The sequence below is a fragment of the Ursus maritimus genome, unplaced genomic scaffold (assembly GCF_017311325.1).
Source record: "Ursus maritimus isolate PB19 unplaced genomic scaffold, ASM1731132v1 scaffold_24, whole genome shotgun sequence".
NCBI lineage: Eukaryota > Metazoa > Chordata > Mammalia > Carnivora > Ursidae > Ursus > Ursus maritimus.
The window spans coordinates 5,904,046-5,923,538 of record NW_024424897.1 but is presented as its reverse complement, the minus strand read 5'-3'; the positions used below and the strand labels follow the sequence as shown (position 1 = coordinate 5,923,538).

Below are 19,493 nucleotides of genomic sequence, written 5' to 3'. Positions count from 1 at the left end.
CTTTCTTCCTACGTTTTCTGCTAAGAGTTTTAGGGTTCCAGGCTTTAAATCTAGGTCTTTGATCCATTCATTTTGGGTTAATTTTTATATCTGATATAAGATAAGAGTCCAACTTCATTTGCAGGGGGATTTCCAGTTTTCCCAAAGCCGTTGGTTGACGAGACAAAGGTGGCCCTTTGTTTAGCCCAGTGGGGAGAGGCCGGATTATTTGACAAAGGGACCAGGCTCCACCCCAGCCTTCTCTCTTTGGCTCCCCCTCCACTCCCCACGTTGTCTCCTGCAGGTTCACAAATTTATAAACAGAAACCGAGATCATCTTGACCCTGCTGTGGTGGAAATGCTTGCCCAGAGCCAGCTCCAGGTGCCCCTGCCAGCTCTCTCTGAGCCCCCACCCCTCCACAGTGTATCCCCCCTGGACACTCTTGCCCCAAGGGGAAGCCCCTGCCCCTTGGACCATGGGCTGAGCCTTCCGAGGTCTGGATGCTGTGGACTGGCCCACCCTGGCTCCCTGGGGTTGGGGACACAGGCCAGGCTAAGGACACGCCTGGGAAGCAAGCCAGCTCAGCCTCCTCTCGCCCGACAGCTGGTGGGCAGCCTGTTCCAGGAAGTAGAGTGCCAGTCGAGAGCTGGGCCACGTAAACCCACACTGGCCTCTCGCTTCCAGTGTTCCCTGGAGGATCTCCTAGCCCTGCTGGGCAGGTGAGAACAGTGCCCCCCATACAAGACCCCAGGGACTCGGGGGCTGGTCTGTGCCCACATGACCCCTCTTCCTCCCATCAGGAGCCATGTCTACTTCATTCAGTGCCTCAACCCCAACCCGGGAAAGGTGAGCTCCCCCCACCTCCACCACCTGGCCCTGGAGCCTTCCTATCCACCTGCCCTGCCCTGCTCAGCAGCCCCCTGACCCCCCACAGCTTTAAGCCCCCCCCCCCCACTCCAGCTCTCATGGGCTCTGTTCCATGGCCACAGCTTCCAGGCCTCTTTGATGTGGGACACGTGACAGAGCAGCTGTACCAGGCAGGCATCCTGGAGGCAGTGTGTACCCGCAGTGCCAACTTCCCTGTGCGTGTGCCCTTCCAGGCCTTCCTGGCCAGGTAGGGTCCAGGATGGAGGCAGCCGAGGTCCTGGGCACCTCGGGCTGGGACCCACAAGGGCGGCCCCTGGAGTGGCTGGCAGACCTAGGGTTCCTTCAGGGTGGAGGTGGACCCACTTTCCTCGGGGCCCTAGGCCTGGCCTCCACCCCACCTCCTTTCACTGCTCTCTCCTCTCCCTCCATGCCTCTCTCCTTCCCTATTCATTATCCCCCTCCCCGCCCTTGCCTCCACCTGCCCCTTGCAGTCAGCAAAACCCTGCTGGGTTCTAGCACATAGTAGGTGCGTTGCGGATCGTGGTTGAATGACTTAGGGGCTGGGGGCTCGAACAAGCGTGGAGGGAGGTCCTCGTTGTGCTTGTTCCGACCTCAGCTTCTCCCTCCTCGGGGCAGGTTCCGGGCCCTGGAGACAGAGGGGCAGGGAGAGTCCTCTGACCGCGAGAGGTGTGGCGCCATCCTGAGTCAGGTGCTGGGGGCCAAGTCCCCCCTCTGTCACCTCGGAGCCACCCAGGTGCTTGTGTGTGCAGAGAGGCAGGCGTGGCCGGGAAGGCAGAGGAACGTTCCGGGACAAACTCGGGAGGGGGTGTCCTTCTGGGCAGTGATGGAGTGGGCCTGGGTGGCAGGGGTCCGGGCTCCCCACAAGAATCAGTTGTCCTGCTGGAAGCAAGGAGGCCGAGGCCTCAGGAGAAGGGCAAGGGGGGCCTTGGCCCCCCACCCTGGGCACCCTCTCCTCTGCCCCCAGGTCCTGCTGCGGGAGCCGGGCTGGCAGCAGCTGGAGCAGCACTGGGCCCAGCGACGCTCCCAGGCCCTGCTCACCCTGCACCGCAGCCTGCGTGCCTGCGTCTCCCGCCAGTGCCTCGGCCGCCTCCTCCTGCCGCGGATGCAGGCTCGCGTGCGAGGGCTCCAGGCCAGGTCTGCAGGGGTGGGGTGACCCTGGGGGCTTCTCCAGGTCGTGGGGCAGGGTGTGGGAGGGGTAGGGCCTCTGGGAAAGTCTGTCTGCCCCAGGGCCATCCTGTCAGCATTTCCATGCAACCTCTGCTTGAATACCCCGAGTGACAGGAAGCTCACTATCTGATGAGGCCCCTGAACCTGAGTGTTTTCTAGTCGTTCTCCACTCTGCCCCAAGAATGACCTTTTAAAGGCATGAATCAGGCTGTGTGAGGCCCCACCTACCTCTCCAGCCTCTAGGCCAGATTTTTCTACTCCAGGCTCTTTGGACTTCTTGGTCCTATAACACTTCCCTCCCCCTTCTCACATAATTAACTGCCATTCACCTTCACAGCTAAATGTGAATGTCTGTGCTCATTCACCCAGCAGCTGTTGGTTGACCTTGTCCATCACCCTGGGCCCAGCTGGTGACCCCGGGGATGGAGGCAGTCATGGTGCCTCCCGGGCGCGCTGGGGAATCAGGCGCAGACTGTAAACCAGCCACCGGTCACCCCTGAGGTCGTGGCAAAGTGGAGAGAACAAATTAAGGCAGTGCCGCGGACCCCAGGGTGGCCTTCTGAGACAGGGCACCCGTCACTGCTCTCTATTTCCAAAATGTCCTCACCAACAGCGACTCCTGCCCGCCTCCCTCCAGCCTCCAGGAACCTCCCTCCGCTTCCTGTCCCTATGAATTTGCCTATTCCCGATACTCCACGTAAGCAGGCTCTCACAGTGTTTCCTTTTACAACCGGCTCGCCGCACCGAGCGGAGTGCGTGCGGGGTTCATCCTTGGGGTGACAGGTGGCAGGACTTGGCTTCTTCTTGCCCCTGGGTGTGCAGACCACACCTTGTGTCTCGCTCACCCGTCAGCGGTATTGGGACCGTTTCTACTTGCTGGTGCTTGTGAGTAAGGCTGCTGGGAACACGAGTGTCGCAGTGTTGGTTCAAGTCCCTGCTTCCAGTTCTTTGGGGTCTCTACCTAGGAGTGGGATTGCTGGTCCGTGTTTCGTTTTTTGAGGAGTTACGCTCCCACCAGCATGTGTCAGCGTTCCAGTTTCTCTACAGCATCGCTGATACTTATTTTCCACTTTTTTTAAAAAAAGATTTTATTTATTCATTCGAGAGAGAAAGAAAGAGCACACACGTGGGGGGAGTGGCAGAGGGAGAAGCAGGCTCCCTGCTGAGCAAGGAGTCCAATGCGGGGCTTGATCCCAGGACCCCGAGACTGACTGAGCCACCCCCACGCCCTTATTTTCCACTTTTTAAATGGTAGCCATCCCAGCGGGCGCGAAGCCGTACCTCACTGTGGCTTTGATCTGCATTTCTCTACTGACTAATGAGGTCGCGCATCTTCTCCCGTGTTTCTTGGCCAGTTGTGTGTCTTCTTGGAGAGATGTCTCGTCAGGTCCTCGCTCTGCCTTTCGTTTGTGTCGTTTGTCTTGTTATTGAGCGGTGGGACTTCTTTATAAATCCTGGATATCAAGCTCTTATCAAATACGTACTTTGCAGGTGTTCTCCCGATCCTTGCTCTCGATGCTGTCTTTGATGCACAAAAGCTGTACTTTTTTTTAAAATAAACTCTACCCCCAACTTGGGGCTTGAACTCACGACCCTAAGATGCTCGACCGACTGAGCCAGCCACTGCCTCAAAGCTGTGCACTTATTTTTTAATTTTAATCCTGCTCAGGCCTCCCTCACTGCGGAGCCTGGTCTTTCTTACACCCAGACAGGTCTCGAAGACATGGTCTCTTCTGTGACCTCTTCTTAGATTGCCAGTGGTAGCATTTTTTCATTTTTAGAAGTTGTGCTTCTTAAATAAAAATACGCCAGACTCTTAACATGTCGGTTGATTCATTTCATCTGGTGCTGGGGCAGGGGTGACACGGATCCTCACTTTGCTGATGAGGACAATAAAGCCCAGAGGCGAAGGGACTTGCCCACGGGCCGCACTGGCTGAACGGGTGGGAAACGAGCCCGGTGGTCAGCTCTGCTGCCCTAAGGCCAGAATCCCCTGGGCCCAACGCCTTCTCAGTTTACTTGTTCTTTCAAGGCGTCCTATCCTTTTCCTGTGGCTTCTGTTAAGCACCTAGGGGTCGTCAGCCTGGGGTCCGTGTCTAGGTTCATGTCTCAGCTTGGCGGGTTCGGGGACTGGGCCTCTAAGCTTGAACTCCTCCCCAACCCTCTTCCCGGCCTCCAGGAAGCGTTACCTCCGGCGTCGGGCAGCTCTGGGACAGCTGAACACCGTCCTGCTGGCGGCCCGGCCCCTGATTCAGGGGCGGAGGCGACAGAGACTGCAGGTGAGTGTCTGGGTGGGGCTGCTGCCCCGGCAGCTCAGGGCAGCGAAGTCAGGCAGCCTTGCTGGCCAAGTTGGCCAGACTGCAGCCAAGTCCACTCCTGGCCCAAGCTCACAAGGACCAAGCGCTGAGACCACGCTGGCCCAGTTCTTCCCATTTCCCGCCACCTGGCCAGGGGAGGCTGGGGCCTCCAGGAGGTCACTTGCTTCATCCCTGCCCACCCGCCAGAATCTGACTCTCCCCTGCCTGCCTGGGGTGCCTTCCCATCCCCTCCAGACCTTCCTCAGGGCCAGCCTGCTTTCCTCTTTTGCCTGATGACTCCAATGTGAGGGCTATAAAGCAATTCAAAGGTCAGTGCCCACATACTTCTCCCCGCTGTGGCCCCTCCCGGGCTGGACTTTGTCCCCAGGGACCATTTCTTCCTGCCTCCTCCCCAGCGCCCTGGCAGACAGGCAGTTAAGGCTGGTGAGGGCGCCGAAGGGCTGGCGGCGGGCTGACGGCCCCTCTGGGTCTGGGCTAGTTTCTCGGCAGGGGCCCGAGGGGGGCAGGAGGGGGACAGCTGAACCACTGAGGTGGGGAGGAGCTGCTGGAGGCTCACGGAGACTCGTCAGCGGGGTGCCAGCTCCTCTCGCATCTCCCCCAGCAGCTCGGGCATCGGCGTGGCCAGCACAGCCGCACAGCCTCCAAGACAGTGCCAAGCATGGTAGGTGGCCTGGAAGCTCGAGGGTGTCCACTGGGTTATGAGCCTCCTAAAACGGGCATGGGTGCAGAAAAGTGTGGGTTCCTGGGTGTGCATCCCTTGGGCCCCCCAAGAAGAGGCCTGGGCCACCCTCGGTCTCCCTCTGAGGGCTCTTGGGGTCCTGTTTGTGTCCAGGATCAGAATCCTTGGTCTTTGGAGAAGTTTATGGTCCTGGGGGTGAGGAGGGACACTGGGTCCCTGTACCCCCTCCTTTAGTACTTGGTTGATGGCTCCTCTCTGCCAGGACCTGGGGCACTTGGAGATCCCGGCCGAGGTGGCTGTCATGCTGAAAACAGCAGAAGGTGAGTTTTGGTTCGTGTCCCTCTTACCATGACCCCTCCCCTCTCCAGTGTCTCCGCTGTGCCGTGGGTCTGTCCCCGCGGTCTCTCCCTATGATGCTCGGGGCTCCCCTGAGCTCCCTCTGCCCCAGGGCTGGGGGCGGATGAGGAGCAGGGGAGGCGGTCCTCAGCCGGCTGCCTTACCCTGGGCTTTCTGGGCTGCCTCTCGCGCTGTCCCCAGGCCATTACCAAGCCTTGGTTGGGAGCATCACAGAGTCCATGCCCCCTGAGATTCCCGCCCGGACCAGCCTGACCCTCCCACCCGACATCGACCAGTTCCCGTTCTCCAGCTTCATCTCCGCTAACTTTCAGGTGGGCCCCCAGACCTCGGCTCCTCCTGGCAGACTTCCACGGCTCCCCCAGATACTAGCCCTGCCAGGCAGTAGCTGTGCCCGTTCCTTCTTCCCATGCCGCCCATCCTCTCCTGTCATGGGGGTCATGGGTGCAGTCACACTGCTTGGAGAATATCCACTGAAGCCGAACGTCTCCCTCTGGAGAGTAACTTAGACCCATGATGCCACGCCTTGGTTACACCTGTGGCATCGCCCTGCCGTTGAAGTCGTGTCATTAGCGTGTGTGTGACAATAAGGCAGACGTCCAGGCTGCAGTGTTGGATAGAAAAGCAGGATTCCAAACTGGACATCGAGTAGGATCCCAGTTTTGTTAAAAACAACAGTAGGTGTGGGAGGGTGATGTATGTATCTGTGCAGAGAAAGCAGGACTGGAAAGAGAGGCTAACATGTCAGCTGTGGTCATGACTGGCAGCGAAGTGGTAATGGGTGTTTTATTTTTTATCCTTTTGCATGTTTTCGGAGTTTTCTGCACGCACGGGCATCAATTTTACAAGCAGGAAGAGCCACTGAGATGCATGTCTAAGGCGCTTTTCTGTGCCAGCCCCGCTCCGTCTCCCGTGGGCTCCGCTGGGACTGTCTCCCGCAGGTTGGCACAGGCCACCCCCTGCTCAGGCACTGTCCCTCTCCTCCTCGCAGGAGCCAGCCCTGCCCAGCCCCGGGCAGCCGCTGGCCAAGCCCTTGACCTGGCTGGATGGTGAGAACCCTCAGCATGCCCTGGATATCAACAAGGTGGTGAGTGACACGTCGGGGAGGGGACAGGGTGGGCTGGACCCTGGCTCCTGGGTGCTGGCTGAGCGTCAGGGGAGCCCTGCATGTCCTGCCCTCGCCTTGCTCTATGTCTACAGATGCTGCGGCTCCTGGGGGATGGGTCCCTGCCCCCCTGGCAGGAGCAGAGCATGGGCGAATACCTGGTGCGACAGGGCCAGCGCCGGCCAGGGCTGCGGGACGAGATCTTCAGCCAGCTGGTGGCCCAGATCTGGCACAACCCGGATGAGCAGAAGAGCCAGCGCAGCTGGGCCCTCATGGCCATCCTGCTCAGCGCCTTTCCCCCCATGCCCACCCTACAGAAGCCACTGCTGAAGTAAGGAGCCTGCCCCGCGGGGCCCGGTGAGTGCGGTCGGTGGACTGCCCACCCCCACAGCCGCCCTGTGCTGTCCCCACAGGTTTGTGTCTGACCAGGCCCCCAGAGGCATGGCAGCGCTGTGCCAGCACAAGCTGCTGGGGGCGCTGGAGCAGACGCATCTGGCCCCTGGGATGGCACGGGCCCACCCCCCTACCCAGCTCGAGTGGACAGCCGGACGGCGGCGGGGCCGCATGGCTCTGGACGTCTTTACCTTCAATGGTGATGCTCACTTTCTGCTCTGGCCTCCCCAGGCCCACAGTGGAGCCAGCCCTGCCTCCTCACCCTCCCTGGGCCCCCTTCCCGCCTCAGCCCTCCAGCTGCACCCCCCGGGACCCTGATCACAGGGTCCTGTCCTACTGTCCTTCTGTCCTGCTCCCGGAACCCCCGTGGGGACAGCAGTCCCCTCCCGTCGGAAGGACCTGCAGCCCCTCACCCCAGCCCCCACCCCTGTCCCTGCAGAGGAGTGCTACTCAGCCGAGGTGGAGTCCTGGACCACGGGGGAGCAGCTCGCTGGGTGGATTCTGCACAGCAGGTACGGGGCCCGGGGTGGGGAGTGTGGCCAACTCGGACTGCTGTCCCATCCTCATCCTCCCCGCCTGCTGTCCTGTCAGGGGCCTCCCGCAAGCCCAGCGCCAGAGCCTGCTCCCCGAGGGCATTGGCGGAGTGGGGTGCGAAGGGATAAGTGGGCAGGAGCCAGACAGTAGGTTCAAGACAGGGAGCAAGAGTAGAGGTTCTGTCTGGGGTCTGGATTCTAATGGAACAGGTCAATAGATAAATGAGCCGATGTGGAAGCAGAAGGTTGTGAGGCGCGAATAAAGAACTGTCCAAGGAAACCAGTTCCTCACCCAGGTCCTGCCCCTTCCCTAGATGCCTCCCCTTGGCCCGCCCTCAGGTCCTTGCCCCTCGAGGTGGTGGTCTTCCTGGCTGACCAGTCCCATGGCGCCCCCTCTGTCCCTCCCAGAGGCCTGGAGCTGCCCCCCCGTGGCTGGTCCGTGTCACTGCACTCTGGGGACTCTTGGCAGGATTTGCTCGGCTGTGACTTCGTGCTGGACCTCATCGGCCAGACTGAGGACCTGGGGGACCCAGTCAGTCCCCACAGCTACCCCATTGCCCCCCGTGGCTTGTAGGTGCCGCCCCAGCACCCCTGTCCCAGCCTTTTCCTGTCCCTGTTCTGTCATAGGTGACTCCCTTAGCCACCCTCTCATACCCCGGGGTTCGCAGGACCTGTTACAGGCCCAGCACCCCCCACACACACCTCACCTTCTGCCACCCCATGGGATGACCCCCCACAGCAGTTTCTATTCCTTGCCTCAGCCTGGACGCCACCCCCATCCAAGGCACCCCCCTTAGCTGGGCCCCCTGTCTCCTGCAGTGCCGAGGACATCCCCCCTGCCCCGGGGATCGAGGCCCCCTCACTGCCCCCAGGTCCACCTCCAGGGCCAGCCCCAGCACTGCCCAGCAGGAGCCAGTCAGGTAAGGCCAGAATGGGCCCAGTGAGGTTTGCTGTGCAACGGGAAGGGGGTGCAGGATGTCCCACACCCCAGGGTGACACTAACCCTCCTCTGGCCCCACAGGGGACTCGCGGACCTCAGGGAACCTGGATGGCTTCCTGGACCACCTCTTCAAGCCAGTCCTCTCCCCGGGCCACAGCGTGAGTGTTCTGCACACACACCCAACCCATCCCTGCTCCTACCCCACTGGGGCCTCCACTGCCTCTCCCGTCTCTCCCAGGGCTCCGCTTCTGACCCTGTGGCTTGTGGCCTTTGTCTCTTCAGGATCTGGAGCAAGGCTGGGCTCTGAGCAACCGCATGAAGGGAGGGGGCTCCATTGGGCCCATGCAGCAAGGCAGCTACCCCATGGGTGAGTGCAGGGCCGAGCATCCAGCCAGGGTTTTCCCAGTGGCACGGGCAAGCATGGGCCTGGGAACCCCAGGCAACTGGGGTGAGAGCTCCTGCCAGCACCCTGGTGGCCCTTCCTCTTCTTGTTGCCTGGGGCTGGAGGGAGGGGGTCTGTGGACCCAGATAAGGATCGATCTGGGAAGGCCCTGTTGCCTCAGTTTACCCAGGGATGATGCAGATGCCTGGATACCAGCCAGCCATGATCCCTGCCCCCATGCCCATGATGCCAGCGATGGGTGCGGTCCCTGCCATGCCAGGTAAGGCCGGGTGGCAGGTCCCTTCTCAGGAACTGGAGGAAGGAAGGTCCTACCAGGGGCCCAGCGGGTGCAGTGGGCAGAGGGCCCCGTGCGAGCTTGGCACTCGTATGCCCCCTACAGCCATGGTGGTGCCACCGCAGCCACAGCCGCAGCCCCTGCTGCCCAGCATGGACCCGAGGCAGCTGGCAGCCCAGCAGCAGAACTTCATCAACCAGCAGGCGCTCCTCCTGGTGAGGGTGGGCAGGGCCCTCGGGGTGCCTTGCGGGGACACGGCTGCGGGGCAGAGCCGGACCAGCTCTTACTGGGCCTGCCGCCCCGCCCCCCTCAGGCCCAGCAGATGACCGCCCAGGCCATGACCCTGTCGCTGGAGCAGCAGATGCAGCAGCGCCAGCGCCAGGCTCAGCCTCGGGCCCAGGCCTCTGGAGCCGCTTCCCCGACCTCACCCCCAGCCGTCGCCCCCAAGCCCAAGAAGCCCCTGGCCCCGCGGGAGGAGCCGGAGCAAGAGTCCGAATCGGTGGGTGCCTGTGCGAGGGCGAGGAGCCGAGGCCGGGCAGGGGGCAGGGGGCAGGGGGCAGGGGGCAGGGGGCAGGAAACGGCAGGCTCCAGGACTTCCTGGCTGGGAGACCCCGCAGGAGCAGGAAGATGAGGAAAAGATGCCTCGGGCCCTAGCCCAGGGACGGCGCAGGGCAGGAGCGGTGCTGGGAGAGGGCGACTTGGCTGGTGGGGCTGCTCCTTCACCTCCCGTTCCCGCCCACAGGAGACCTCACAGGAGGCCCGAGAGAAGCCCCCGCGGCCCAAGAGCTTCCAGCAGAAACAGGACTATTTCCAGAAGTTGGGTGAGGGTGCTTGGGGTGGCCAGCCTGTGCAGAAACCCGGCCACCACCTGGGTCTGGCCGGGGCCCGTGGGGCACGCTCTCCTGCCCCGGGTCGATGTAGCCCGTCTAGGAGCCCGCTGGGCGTGCCAGGGAGAGTAATCGGGGCATCTGGGGCACTTACAGGGCAGCAGCAGATCAAGGTGAAGACAGCGAGGCCCCCACCCAAGGTGCAGATCCCCCAGGAGGAGGAGCAGGAAGAGGACAAACCCCGAGCAGGTGGTGCGGACGTGGGGGGAAGGCCTGGCGCTGTGCGTCTGGACGGGGTCTCACGCTTTTCTTCTCCTCTGGTCAGCACCTTCCCCCCCACCTCCGCCCATAGTGAAGAAGCCACTGACACAAGGTAGAGCCAAAGCCCCGCGAGAGGCTGAGGCTGAGCCAGCGGCCCGGGAGGTGGGGCCTGGTGGTGCCCCCGAGTCGGCCCCCCGACAGCGCGCAGAGCCGAGCAGGGAGATCCGCAACATCATCCGCATGTACCAGAGCCGCCCGGGCCCCGTGCCCATGCCCGTGCAGCCGTCCAGGTGGGCCTCGGGGTGACCAGGGCCGCCCCCTCCATGGGGAGTCACCCTGTGGACGTAGGACCTCTTCCTTCTCTCAGGAAGCCCCCAAAAAGTTTCATGAAGAAAAACAACCCTAAGGACGAGGCTCTGGCTAAGCTGGGGATCAGCGGTGCCCACGTACCCATGTCGGTGAGGCCCCCTCCCGTCCGGGGCATGGCTTCTCACCTCGAGTCTGAGGCTCTCTGGCGTAAATCTGGCCTTACCCCTATTCTTCTGTCTCCCCAGACGCCGTCCCCCAGCCCAGGGAAGGGCCCCCCACCAGCTGTGGCCCCTCGACCCAAGGTCCCCCCACAGCTTGGGCCCTCCAGCTCCATCAAGGAGAACCGGGGTCTCTCTGGCCAGACTCTGCCCGCGGCCCAGGCACCCTCACCTCCACCAGCGCCCCCTCTGCCTCCGCCTGAGGAACCAGGGACCCCTTCAGCTGGGCCCCGCAGTAAGGAACCTTCTGTCCCTCTGTGGTGGGCTTCGTGGGGGTGGGGCAGGGTTCCCAGAAGCCTCTCAGTGCTCAAGTGAGGTCAGCTGCTCAGGTGCTCGGGGCTCCGGACTTTGGAGCCATGGGCGAGGAGCCCTGGCTTCCGCGTTCCCGTCCAGGGCAGGGCCCGGGTGCCTCTGGGGACCATGTGGCATGGAGGGACTGTCCCGGACTATTGTCCTCGGTGCATCTTGGCAGCTCCATCAGGAACTCAGTGACCCTGCTGACGTGGTCAGGGACAGCAGGGAAAGTCAGGGCTTGAAATGGAGGCCCGAGAGGGGATGTGGGCAGGAGGGAGGCAGCGAAGTCGGAGTGGGCCGAGCCCTCGCAGGGCCCGAGGGCGGGGACGGTCTTCTGTCCCCATGTCCCCGTCATTCTGGCTCTGGCAGCTCCTCGCCTGAAGCTTTGTGACCCCTCCCTCTGCCAGGCTGGATGGAGCCAGGCTGGATGGAGCCCATGGAGGACCAGGGAGTGTCCACGCAGCTGCTCGTGCCCTCCGGCAGCGTGTGCTTCTCCTACGTCAACCCGCCCTGGAGGCTGTTCCTCCGCAAGGAGGTGGGCGAGGCCGGGGCAGGGGCGGCGGGCTGTGGGCGGGACCCCAGCATCTCCCGGCACACAAACACTGGGGGCTGCCTTCCCACGACCCGCCGCCTCGGGCCTGGTTTTCCTTCCGGGGGCCGGGAGGCAGGTGGGGGGCCGGGAGGTAGGTGGGGGCAGGGCCCCATTCCCATCGGTTCTCTTCTCCTGCTCACCTGCAGGTGTTCTACCCCCGGGAGAACTTCAGCCACCCCTATTGCCTCAGGCTCCTCTGTGAGCAGGTGAGAGCCCGGCCCACCTGCCCGCTGCACGGACAGACTGCGTGCGCACCTAGGCCGGTTCCCGCCAGGCGAGAGGCCTGAGGGCACTTAGAGGGCAGGTGCTGTGTGTCAAGCCCTGCCTTCCCTTACTGCATCCTCACCACATTCCTGAGAGGAAGGGCCAGCACTGGCCTGCAGTGAGGATTCAGACTGCGGTGTATACTGTCCCCGAGCCAGGCCCCAGCCAGGCCCCAGCACGGAGCAGATGCTCCCTGAGGCCTGTTCCTTTGCCGCCCCTGGATGCTCCCAGGGTCCCGCCCCTCCCCCCACCAGGTTCTGTTCCTTCAGGGAATTGATCTCAGCTGACCCTGGAACAGCAGCGGTGGTTGAGGGAGGGGAGCGGGAGCTCTGGGCGGGGTTGGCCAGAGCCCCACGGGGCTCTCCAGCTTTTCCTCCATGTGTGGCTGCTTCCATGGTGAGCTCTGGCACAGGGATCCGGTGGTGACCTCTTGGCTCTGCCCCCAGATCCTGAGGGACACCTTTGCCGAGTCCTGCATCCGGATCTCCCAGGATGAGCGGAGCAAAATGAAAGAGCTGCTGGGTACGGTCCAGGGACCCGGGAATCGGGGGGCTGAAGTGCTGGGACTAGGTCTGTCTGGAAAGAGGGGGCAAACTCTGGAATCCCCCCTGTGAGGGAGCCCGAGGACAGTCTGGGGTCGTTTCTGCCCACAGGAGACCTGGAGGTGGGCCTGGACTCGCTTGATACCACCGAGGACAACGTCAAGAAGCGCATTGTGGTGGCCGCCAGGGACAACTGGGCCAATTACTTCTCCCGAATTTTCCCCGTGTCGGTCAGTGAGGCACCCCAGTCTGGATCCCAGCACGCTCAGCATGGGCCTTTGTCGCAGGGATGAGAACCGGGGCCAGGGTGGGCCCCAACGGAAGGACAAAGAACAGCACTGGGCCTGGGTAGCCCTGGGGCGTCTTGGGTGGTGGTGGGGACCAGGAGCCTGTGACCTAGCCACCTTCCTTCCACGCAGGGTGAGAGCAGCAGTGACGTGCAGCTGCTGGGCGTGTCCCACCGGGGGCTGAGACTGCTCAAGGTGACCAAAGGCCCCGGCTTCCACCCCGACCAGCTGAAGACGCTGTGCTCGTACAGGTGAGCCTGGGCCGGGGGCTGGGCCGGGGCCTGGGCCGGAGCCTGGGCTGGGGCTGGCAGGGGCGAGACGGCTCTCAGCTCATGCCTCTGCCTGCGCGCAGCTTTGCTGAGGTGCTGGGCGTGGAGTGCCGGGGCAGCTCCTCCCTGGAGCTGTCACTGAAGAGTGAGCAGCTGGTGTTGCACGCGGCCCGGGCGAGTGCCATCAAGGCCATGATTGAGCTGTTTCTGAGCGAGCTCAAGAAGGCAAGTGCAGGCCGGGCAGGGGGCTGGCGGGCAGCTGGGCTGGGGGCCCGGGTCCGGGGAAGGGGACGCCTCTAGCTATGCTGTATCTGGTCTGGCTGGGCTCTGGGCCGTCAGCCAAGCTCCTTCCAGCCGCCGGGAGTGCGGCTGGGCATTCAGGCCGGGTCCCTGGAACTCTGGAGTGCTGGGTGGGGAGGAAGGCCAACAGGGAGCAGGTGGGGTGGGTAGGACTGGGGTGGCAGGCAGGCCGGCTGCCTTGCCTGCTCACCCTTCTGCCTGCAGGACTCCGGTTACGTCATTGCCCTACGAAGCTACATCACCGACGACCACAGCCTCCTCAGCTTCCACCGTGGGGACCTCATCAAGCTGTTGCCAGTGGCCGCGCTGGAGCCCGGTATCCCTGGGGGCGAGCAGGGCGGCTGGCACGGGGAGGGCAGCACATGGCAGAGCCTCGGAGGGGCAGAGGGGCCAGGTGGGTGAGGCGCTGTCCTTGGATACCTTCCAGGCTGGCAGTTTGGCTCCACCGGGGGCCGTTCTGGACTCTTTCCTGCTGACACAGTTCAGCCAGCTGCTGCTCCAGACTTTTCCTTCTCGCCAGAGAAGAGTGGCCGGCGCAAGAGTCAGCTGCAGCAGAGAGAGCCAGGGCTGGCTCAGTGGGAGAGGGCAGCAGAGGTGAGGAAGACGGGAGAGGTGGAGGCGAAGCCTAACTAGGAGTCGAGGACGGAAAGGGCTCAATGGCTCCTGAGCGGCCAGGATCACCTGCCACCTGGTGGCTAGCGCTTGGTCTGATGCCGCCCCTCTACCCTCTCCTGATTTCTTGTCTCCCCATCAAGAGTGTGAGCCCCCTGCGGGCAGGGGCTGCGCGGTGCACTCTTTGTGTCCCTCCAGCACTTAGCTAAGTGCTGCCTAGACGATGCTCAATAAAGGCCTCTGGACGTCCTGCTTCTGGTGGTGTGCTCACTGCTGCTGCTGCCTGCTCCTCTTGGCCTGGGCTGGGCGGGGCCTCTGGACAGGCCAGTGGGACCTCAGGTGGCATGAGGTCTCCTGTGCTCCCAGCACCATGCCCACCCCCGGAGCCAGGCACACAGCGATGACTCTGTAGCCTACATCTCTCTGTCCACGGACTCCCACAACTACACCATGCAGGAATTTGCCCTGTACCACTTCCGGAAGCCCCAGACCTTGTGAGTGCCCTGGGCCCACCCTTCTGCCTGCCTGTCCTCAGTCTCCCTGAAGTGGGCCTCCCTGCTCAGAGGCACCAAGCCAGTGCTCTTAGCACCCTCCCGACACAACCTGATGGGGGCGTGGGGGCCGAGCAAGCAGGGCTGTCCTTCCTTCTGCCCCCTCAGGCTGGACCACACCGGTCAAGATGCTAAGGAGAAGGCCATGGCCAGCCTGGTGCAGTACACAAAGGTGAGGGGGCAGGTGGGGGAGGGTCGGGCCAGGGGACCTGCCCTCTGGCCCCCACGGACCCCAGAGCCACAGCCCAGTCTCTTTGGCCACAGGCTCCCATACAAGAGTCGCTCCTCAGCCTCAGTGAGGAGGATGCAAACAGGCAGGCTGTGGAAAGCTTCCGGGGTGAGTGACCGTAGCATCCTGGGTCCCTATGTCTGTAGTGCCTTGGACCTAGGCGCCAGGTCACCTTCTGTCCTTGTCAACTCGGGGAAGCTCACTGGTGGTTACCGAGCCCCCATAGCCCTCACCTATTTCTACTCCCGAGCGGGGGTGGGTTGCGTGGAGTCTGGGCAGGAAGGCGGTGCTATGTCCCGCTGGCTACGTGCTGTAAGCAGCCACATGTGCCCACGGAACCTCCCTGAGCCCTGTTTCCTCATCAGTAAAGCAGTGACTGTTCTACTCTGCCCTGCCTGGCTCACATGCATTTTTGGGAGCAAGGCATGAGATAACAGGAAAAGCCCTGTCTAGTGACAGCATGGGCCAGAGCCAGGCCCCCAACTCAGCTCACTATGCTTCTCATCCTGCCTGCAGTTCTGATGCAATTTATGGGGGACCAGTCTAAGCCCCGGGGCAAGGATGAGATGGAGCTCCTGTATGACCTGCTGAGGGTGAGCAAGAGCTTGTTCTGCTGAAAGCTTTGGGGAGACTCCATGTGCCTTGAGGGTCTGTTCCTGTTCTGCCTGGGCCTAAGTGGCTTCCCCCTTCCCTTGGTCACTAGTCATTCAAATCATCCAAAAGAATTTATTGAGCACCTATTACATGCCCAGGGCATGAACCAAGCCAGCTCAGTCCCCACAAAGCTTACAATCTAGTGAGAGGAGACATCTGGTAAACCAGGACACAATGTGTCCAAGAGTAAAAGGTGCTGTGGAGAATGATACAGCAGGGAAGGGGCTGCTATAATGCAGAGGCTCGGTGACAAGGAGACCCTGGAACAGATCTGAGGGAAGCTGGGGGGAGAGGTATGTGTGCATGCGGGCAAACAGGGGCAGGGGCGACATTCCTGATGAGGGTGAGCCTTAGCACCAGCACGGCCAGCGTGGCTGGCGTGCCCAGTGAGACAAAACAGGGTGGAGGAGGCGGCCGGGGAGTCTCGGCAGGTCCAGGTCATGACTGGCCATCGTAGGCTACTTTTGGGTCTCGGATTTCTCAAGAGAGATGGGCAGTCACTCGAGGGGGTTTGCAGAGGGACTGGCTTACATTTTCAGGGGGTGCTGGTCATTTGCCATCCCCTCCCAGGAGGGTATAAGTGCCAGAGGTGGTTATTGCAATGATCACAGGTGAGGGATGGTGCGGGCCAGGCCCACAGGGAGCAGCAGAGGGGAGAAGCCTCAGAGCAACAGGGTTTGCTATGTATTATCTGTGGGGTGTGATAGAGAGGGGCCCAGGCTGTCACAGAGGCCTTGCCCAGAGTAAGGACCGTCTTTGATATGGGGACCGAAGGGAGGAGCGGGTCTGGGTTGCTGCAGTAATCTGTTTTGGACATGGGAAGTGCGAAGTCCAGACTTCCAAGTGGGGGGCCAGGGTTCAAGGGAGAACTCTGAGCTGGAGGCGGCACTGGCAGTCAGCAAGTGGGAACAGCTGAGATCATCAGGGCTTGCAGACTGAGGCCCAAGGGCACCGCAGCCCCGGAGGTCAAGGAAATAAGGGGAGCCAGCAGAGAAGACAGGGCTGAGCACAGCCCATATGCAGATGAGGACAGTGATTAAGTGACCAGTTGGACACAAGCTGTGTCCAGGATGGAGAGGTGGCCCCGGCCAGGGCTGTTAGGATTTCTTCGACTCCAGCTCTCATGCCACCCTGTCCCCTGCTCTTCCGTCCCCACAGCTGTGTCGGGAGAAGGAGAACCTCAGGGATGAGATTTACTGCCAAGTCATCAAGCAGGTCACCGGACACCCTCAGCCGTGAGTATGAGGGGCAGGGGGGAGTGGCAGAGGGTAGCTGGGGCCGGGGAATGGTCTGGCCAGCCTGAAGCCCAGGCTCTCCACCCTGTAGGGAACACTGTGCTCGTGGCTGGAACTTCCTCAGCCTCCTGACAGGCTTCTTCCCCCCGTCAGCCACACTGATGCCCTATGTGACCAAGTTTCTGCAGGATTTGGGCCCAAGCCAAGGTAGCTATGGGAGGGACTTCCAGGCTGGGGTCTTGGCAGCTTGGGGAGGGGTTTGGAAATGCCTGTGACCCTAGCCTGCTTCCCCTCTGCAGAGCTGGCCCAGAGCAGCCAAGAGCACCTCCAGCGCACAGTCAAATATGGGGGGCGCCTGCGGCTGCCGTCCCCGGGTGAAACTCAGGCTCTTCTGGTACTGAGGCGGGGGGGGGCAGCAGTGGCGGGTACAGGAGGCTGGGCATTATGGGACTCCCTGGTAGGGGACAGGGAGCTGGGGCCTCTGGCCACTGGTGGACTGACCCTACAACCTGCCTTGGCAGAAAGGGCAAGGAGTCCGCTCGCTTCTAATTCACCTGCCAGGGGGTATGGATTACAAAACCAATATCCGGACTTTCACGGTGAGCATGGGGCCAGTGAAGAGGGGCTGGGGAGAGACAGGAAAGCTGTGGCATCAGTTCTGCCCCCCCCCAGCCTCGCTCCCCCCATCACGCACGGCCCCGTTGACATGCCCAGGTGGCGGTGGAAGTGCTGGAGGAGGTGTGTCAGCAAATGGGCATCACGGACCCCCAGGAAGTGCAGGAATTTGCCCTCTTCCTCATCAAAAAGGAAGGTGAGCCCCTCACCTGGGGAGGAAGGGGTAGCCAGCCTGGATTCCAGGAGGTGGCTTACCTGCTGGTTGTGTGCCCGTGAGTGAGGGAAGTTCCCAGGCTGAGGCTGGCAGGACGGCGGCCGGGGCTGGCCCTGGATGTCAGGGCGGGCTGTGGACCTGGGCTCCCCACGCAGGCGAGCTGGTGCGGCCCCTGTGGCCCCACGAGTACCTCAACAGCGTGATGGATCAGGACATAAGCCTGCACAGCCGGCGGCTCAGCTGGGAGACCCCGCTGCACTTCGATAATCCCACCTACATCACCACCCACTACTTGCAGGTCCGCTGCCGCCCGCTCACCCCCCCGACCCCAGCCAGCTGGTGGCCTGACCCTGGGCTACAGCTTGCAGAGGAACCCCTGCCTAGGTGGGGGACCTCCAAGCCTCCCTCCCTCACTGCTGTCCCCTCTCAGGTGCTGCGGGACTACCTACAGGGGAAGCTGTTGGTCAGCCCCAAGGCCGGCGCCCGACTCGCCAGGCTGGCCGCCCTGCAGCACCGCAGCAAGGCCCAAGAGGACCACCTATTGGAGTGAGTGCTCCCATGGCCCCACACCTCCTGCCACCCCTGGTCCCTGCTGGTATGGAGGCACACCTCTCCTTCAGCCCCCCATCCCCCACCCATCTTCCATTGTCAAGGCCACTCGACTTGGACCCCTCCTGGCCTTCACCTGATGGGCCTGGAGTCCTGGAGGCTGTGTACACCTGACCTCCCACCCCAGCTTCTCATAGGCAGGGCCCACGCCTCCTTCGTAAGTCTGGATCCCCAATCTCACCCACAGTAGCCCCTGCTCATTTATTTAGCGCCTGCTGCATACCCAGCCTTGACCGACCAGCCTGTGTCCTAGGCGAGACCTGCAGACTTACTTGCCAAAGCCGGTGCAATCTCAAGTGAACATGTCCGCCATAAGGAACCTGACAGACCAGGAGCTGCGGCAGCTGCCAGTCTGCAGCCCCCAAGAAGCACAGATCAGCTTCCTCGGTGGGTCTGAGGCCCGGGGCTTGCAAGGGCCGAGGCAGGAGGCCCAGAAGGGAAGGGGTGGAGGGGCTGAGGAAGCTTCTCTACCTGCCCTGCCCTGCTCATCCCGAGCAAGTCGGGCAGCTCCCAGGGCCCGAATGGCCAGCATGCCTACCCTGGCCCCTCCATTCCCAGAGGCCGTGAGCCAGCTGCCCCTCTTTGGCTACACGGTCTATGTGGTGCTGCGGGTGAGTCAACTGGCCCTGCCCGGACCCAGCCTCTTGGGACTGAACCGCCAGCATCTCATCCTCATGGACCCCTACAGCCAGGTGGGCCGGGCTCCTGCCCCAGTGCTGGTCTGAGCACCCTGGAGCCATTCTCCCATCACCCATGGTGGCCTTTCCCGAGAGAGGCCAAGCTCTGCTGTCTCTGCTGCCGCAGAAACGGTGCCACTCCATCGCCCTCAAGGACCTGCACCGGCTCCACCTGCTGAGCCCCCTGGAGAGTAAGGGGCCCCCTGGCCTGGAACTCAACTATGGCTCTGCTGAAAGCCCCCAGACCATCTGGTTTGAGCTGCCGAAGGTGAGTGGCCGGGGCCTCTCATGACAGACACCCTGGCAAGGCAGGCCGGACCTGACCCCAGGCTTGGCATGCCCAGAGCCTGGGCCCATGCTCATGCCGGGGGCTCGGGTGTGGTGCGGGCCAGGGCAGACTGGGGAGCCCTGTCCTCACATGCCTGTTCCCCGGGCAGGCCCAGGAGCTGAAGGACACCATCGCCTTCCTGCTGGACAGCAGCCTTGTTCCCAACTAGTGGCCGGCCTCACCCAAGAGGAATGGGGGAGGGGAGGAGATGAGGAAGGGGCCCCTCCCAGGTCCAAGTCTGACCGGGAAGGTCTCCCTTGGGTGCTGTCAGGCCGTTTTGGTTTGGACTTCCCCATTTGGCTATTCTGGAACCTGCCGCAGCACAGCGCTGCTGGCCCACATGGAGGCCACGAGGCAGGAGCTGCTACAGTGACATCAACTGAGAAGGCCAAAGCAGGACTCCCCCTGGGGGGCCTGGAGTGGGGGCTGCGGGGACTTGCTTGGGCATCTGATGCTGCCCAGGCTGGGGGTGGGCGCCCAGCTGGCCCCAGGCCCTGGCTCAACATCAGCACGAACCCAAGGCTGGGAGAAGCAAACGGTGAGGAAATAAAACTCCCAAGAGAAAAGTCTGT

The 19,493-nt window shown here is 62.5% G+C and overlaps 1 protein-coding gene across 1 annotated transcript in view; it reads left to right on the top strand.

The window, feature by feature from the left end:
• Window positions 1-19,480, top strand: part of MYO15B (myosin XVB) — a 28,531-nt gene extending 9,051 nt beyond the window's left edge. The window contains 49 exon segments of the mRNA XM_040641200.1: window positions 284-361; window positions 584-699; window positions 781-826; window positions 970-1,094; window positions 1,484-1,601; window positions 1,833-2,002; window positions 4,215-4,314; window positions 4,958-5,014; window positions 5,295-5,352; window positions 5,570-5,700; window positions 6,378-6,473; window positions 6,587-6,822; window positions 6,905-7,083; window positions 7,324-7,396; window positions 7,826-7,987; window positions 8,237-8,337; window positions 8,439-8,515; window positions 8,640-8,724; window positions 8,921-9,019; window positions 9,140-9,249; window positions 9,348-9,551; window positions 9,777-9,855; window positions 10,018-10,137; window positions 10,187-10,412; window positions 10,490-10,595; window positions 10,677-10,884; window positions 11,366-11,478; window positions 11,682-11,741; window positions 12,246-12,321; window positions 12,453-12,571; window positions 12,761-12,879; window positions 12,981-13,122; window positions 13,402-13,513; window positions 13,625-13,791; window positions 14,176-14,303; window positions 14,469-14,532; window positions 14,625-14,697; window positions 15,106-15,182; window positions 16,402-16,478; window positions 16,570-16,685; window positions 16,778-16,872; window positions 17,000-17,077; window positions 17,193-17,289; window positions 17,463-17,605; window positions 17,738-17,853; window positions 18,170-18,303; window positions 18,475-18,608; window positions 18,721-18,861; window positions 19,031-19,480. Of these exon segments, the coding sequence (XP_040497134.1) occupies window positions 284-361; window positions 584-699; window positions 781-826; window positions 970-1,094; window positions 1,484-1,601; window positions 1,833-2,002; window positions 4,215-4,314; window positions 4,958-5,014; window positions 5,295-5,352; window positions 5,570-5,700; window positions 6,378-6,473; window positions 6,587-6,822; window positions 6,905-7,083; window positions 7,324-7,396; window positions 7,826-7,987; window positions 8,237-8,337; window positions 8,439-8,515; window positions 8,640-8,724; window positions 8,921-9,019; window positions 9,140-9,249; window positions 9,348-9,551; window positions 9,777-9,855; window positions 10,018-10,137; window positions 10,187-10,412; window positions 10,490-10,595; window positions 10,677-10,884; window positions 11,366-11,478; window positions 11,682-11,741; window positions 12,246-12,321; window positions 12,453-12,571; window positions 12,761-12,879; window positions 12,981-13,122; window positions 13,402-13,513; window positions 13,625-13,791; window positions 14,176-14,303; window positions 14,469-14,532; window positions 14,625-14,697; window positions 15,106-15,182; window positions 16,402-16,478; window positions 16,570-16,685; window positions 16,778-16,872; window positions 17,000-17,077; window positions 17,193-17,289; window positions 17,463-17,605; window positions 17,738-17,853; window positions 18,170-18,303; window positions 18,475-18,608; window positions 18,721-18,861; window positions 19,031-19,090 (5,601 nt within the window). The 3' untranslated portion in view covers window positions 19,091-19,480.
• The last annotated feature ends 13 nt before the right edge of the window (window positions 19,481-19,493 follow it).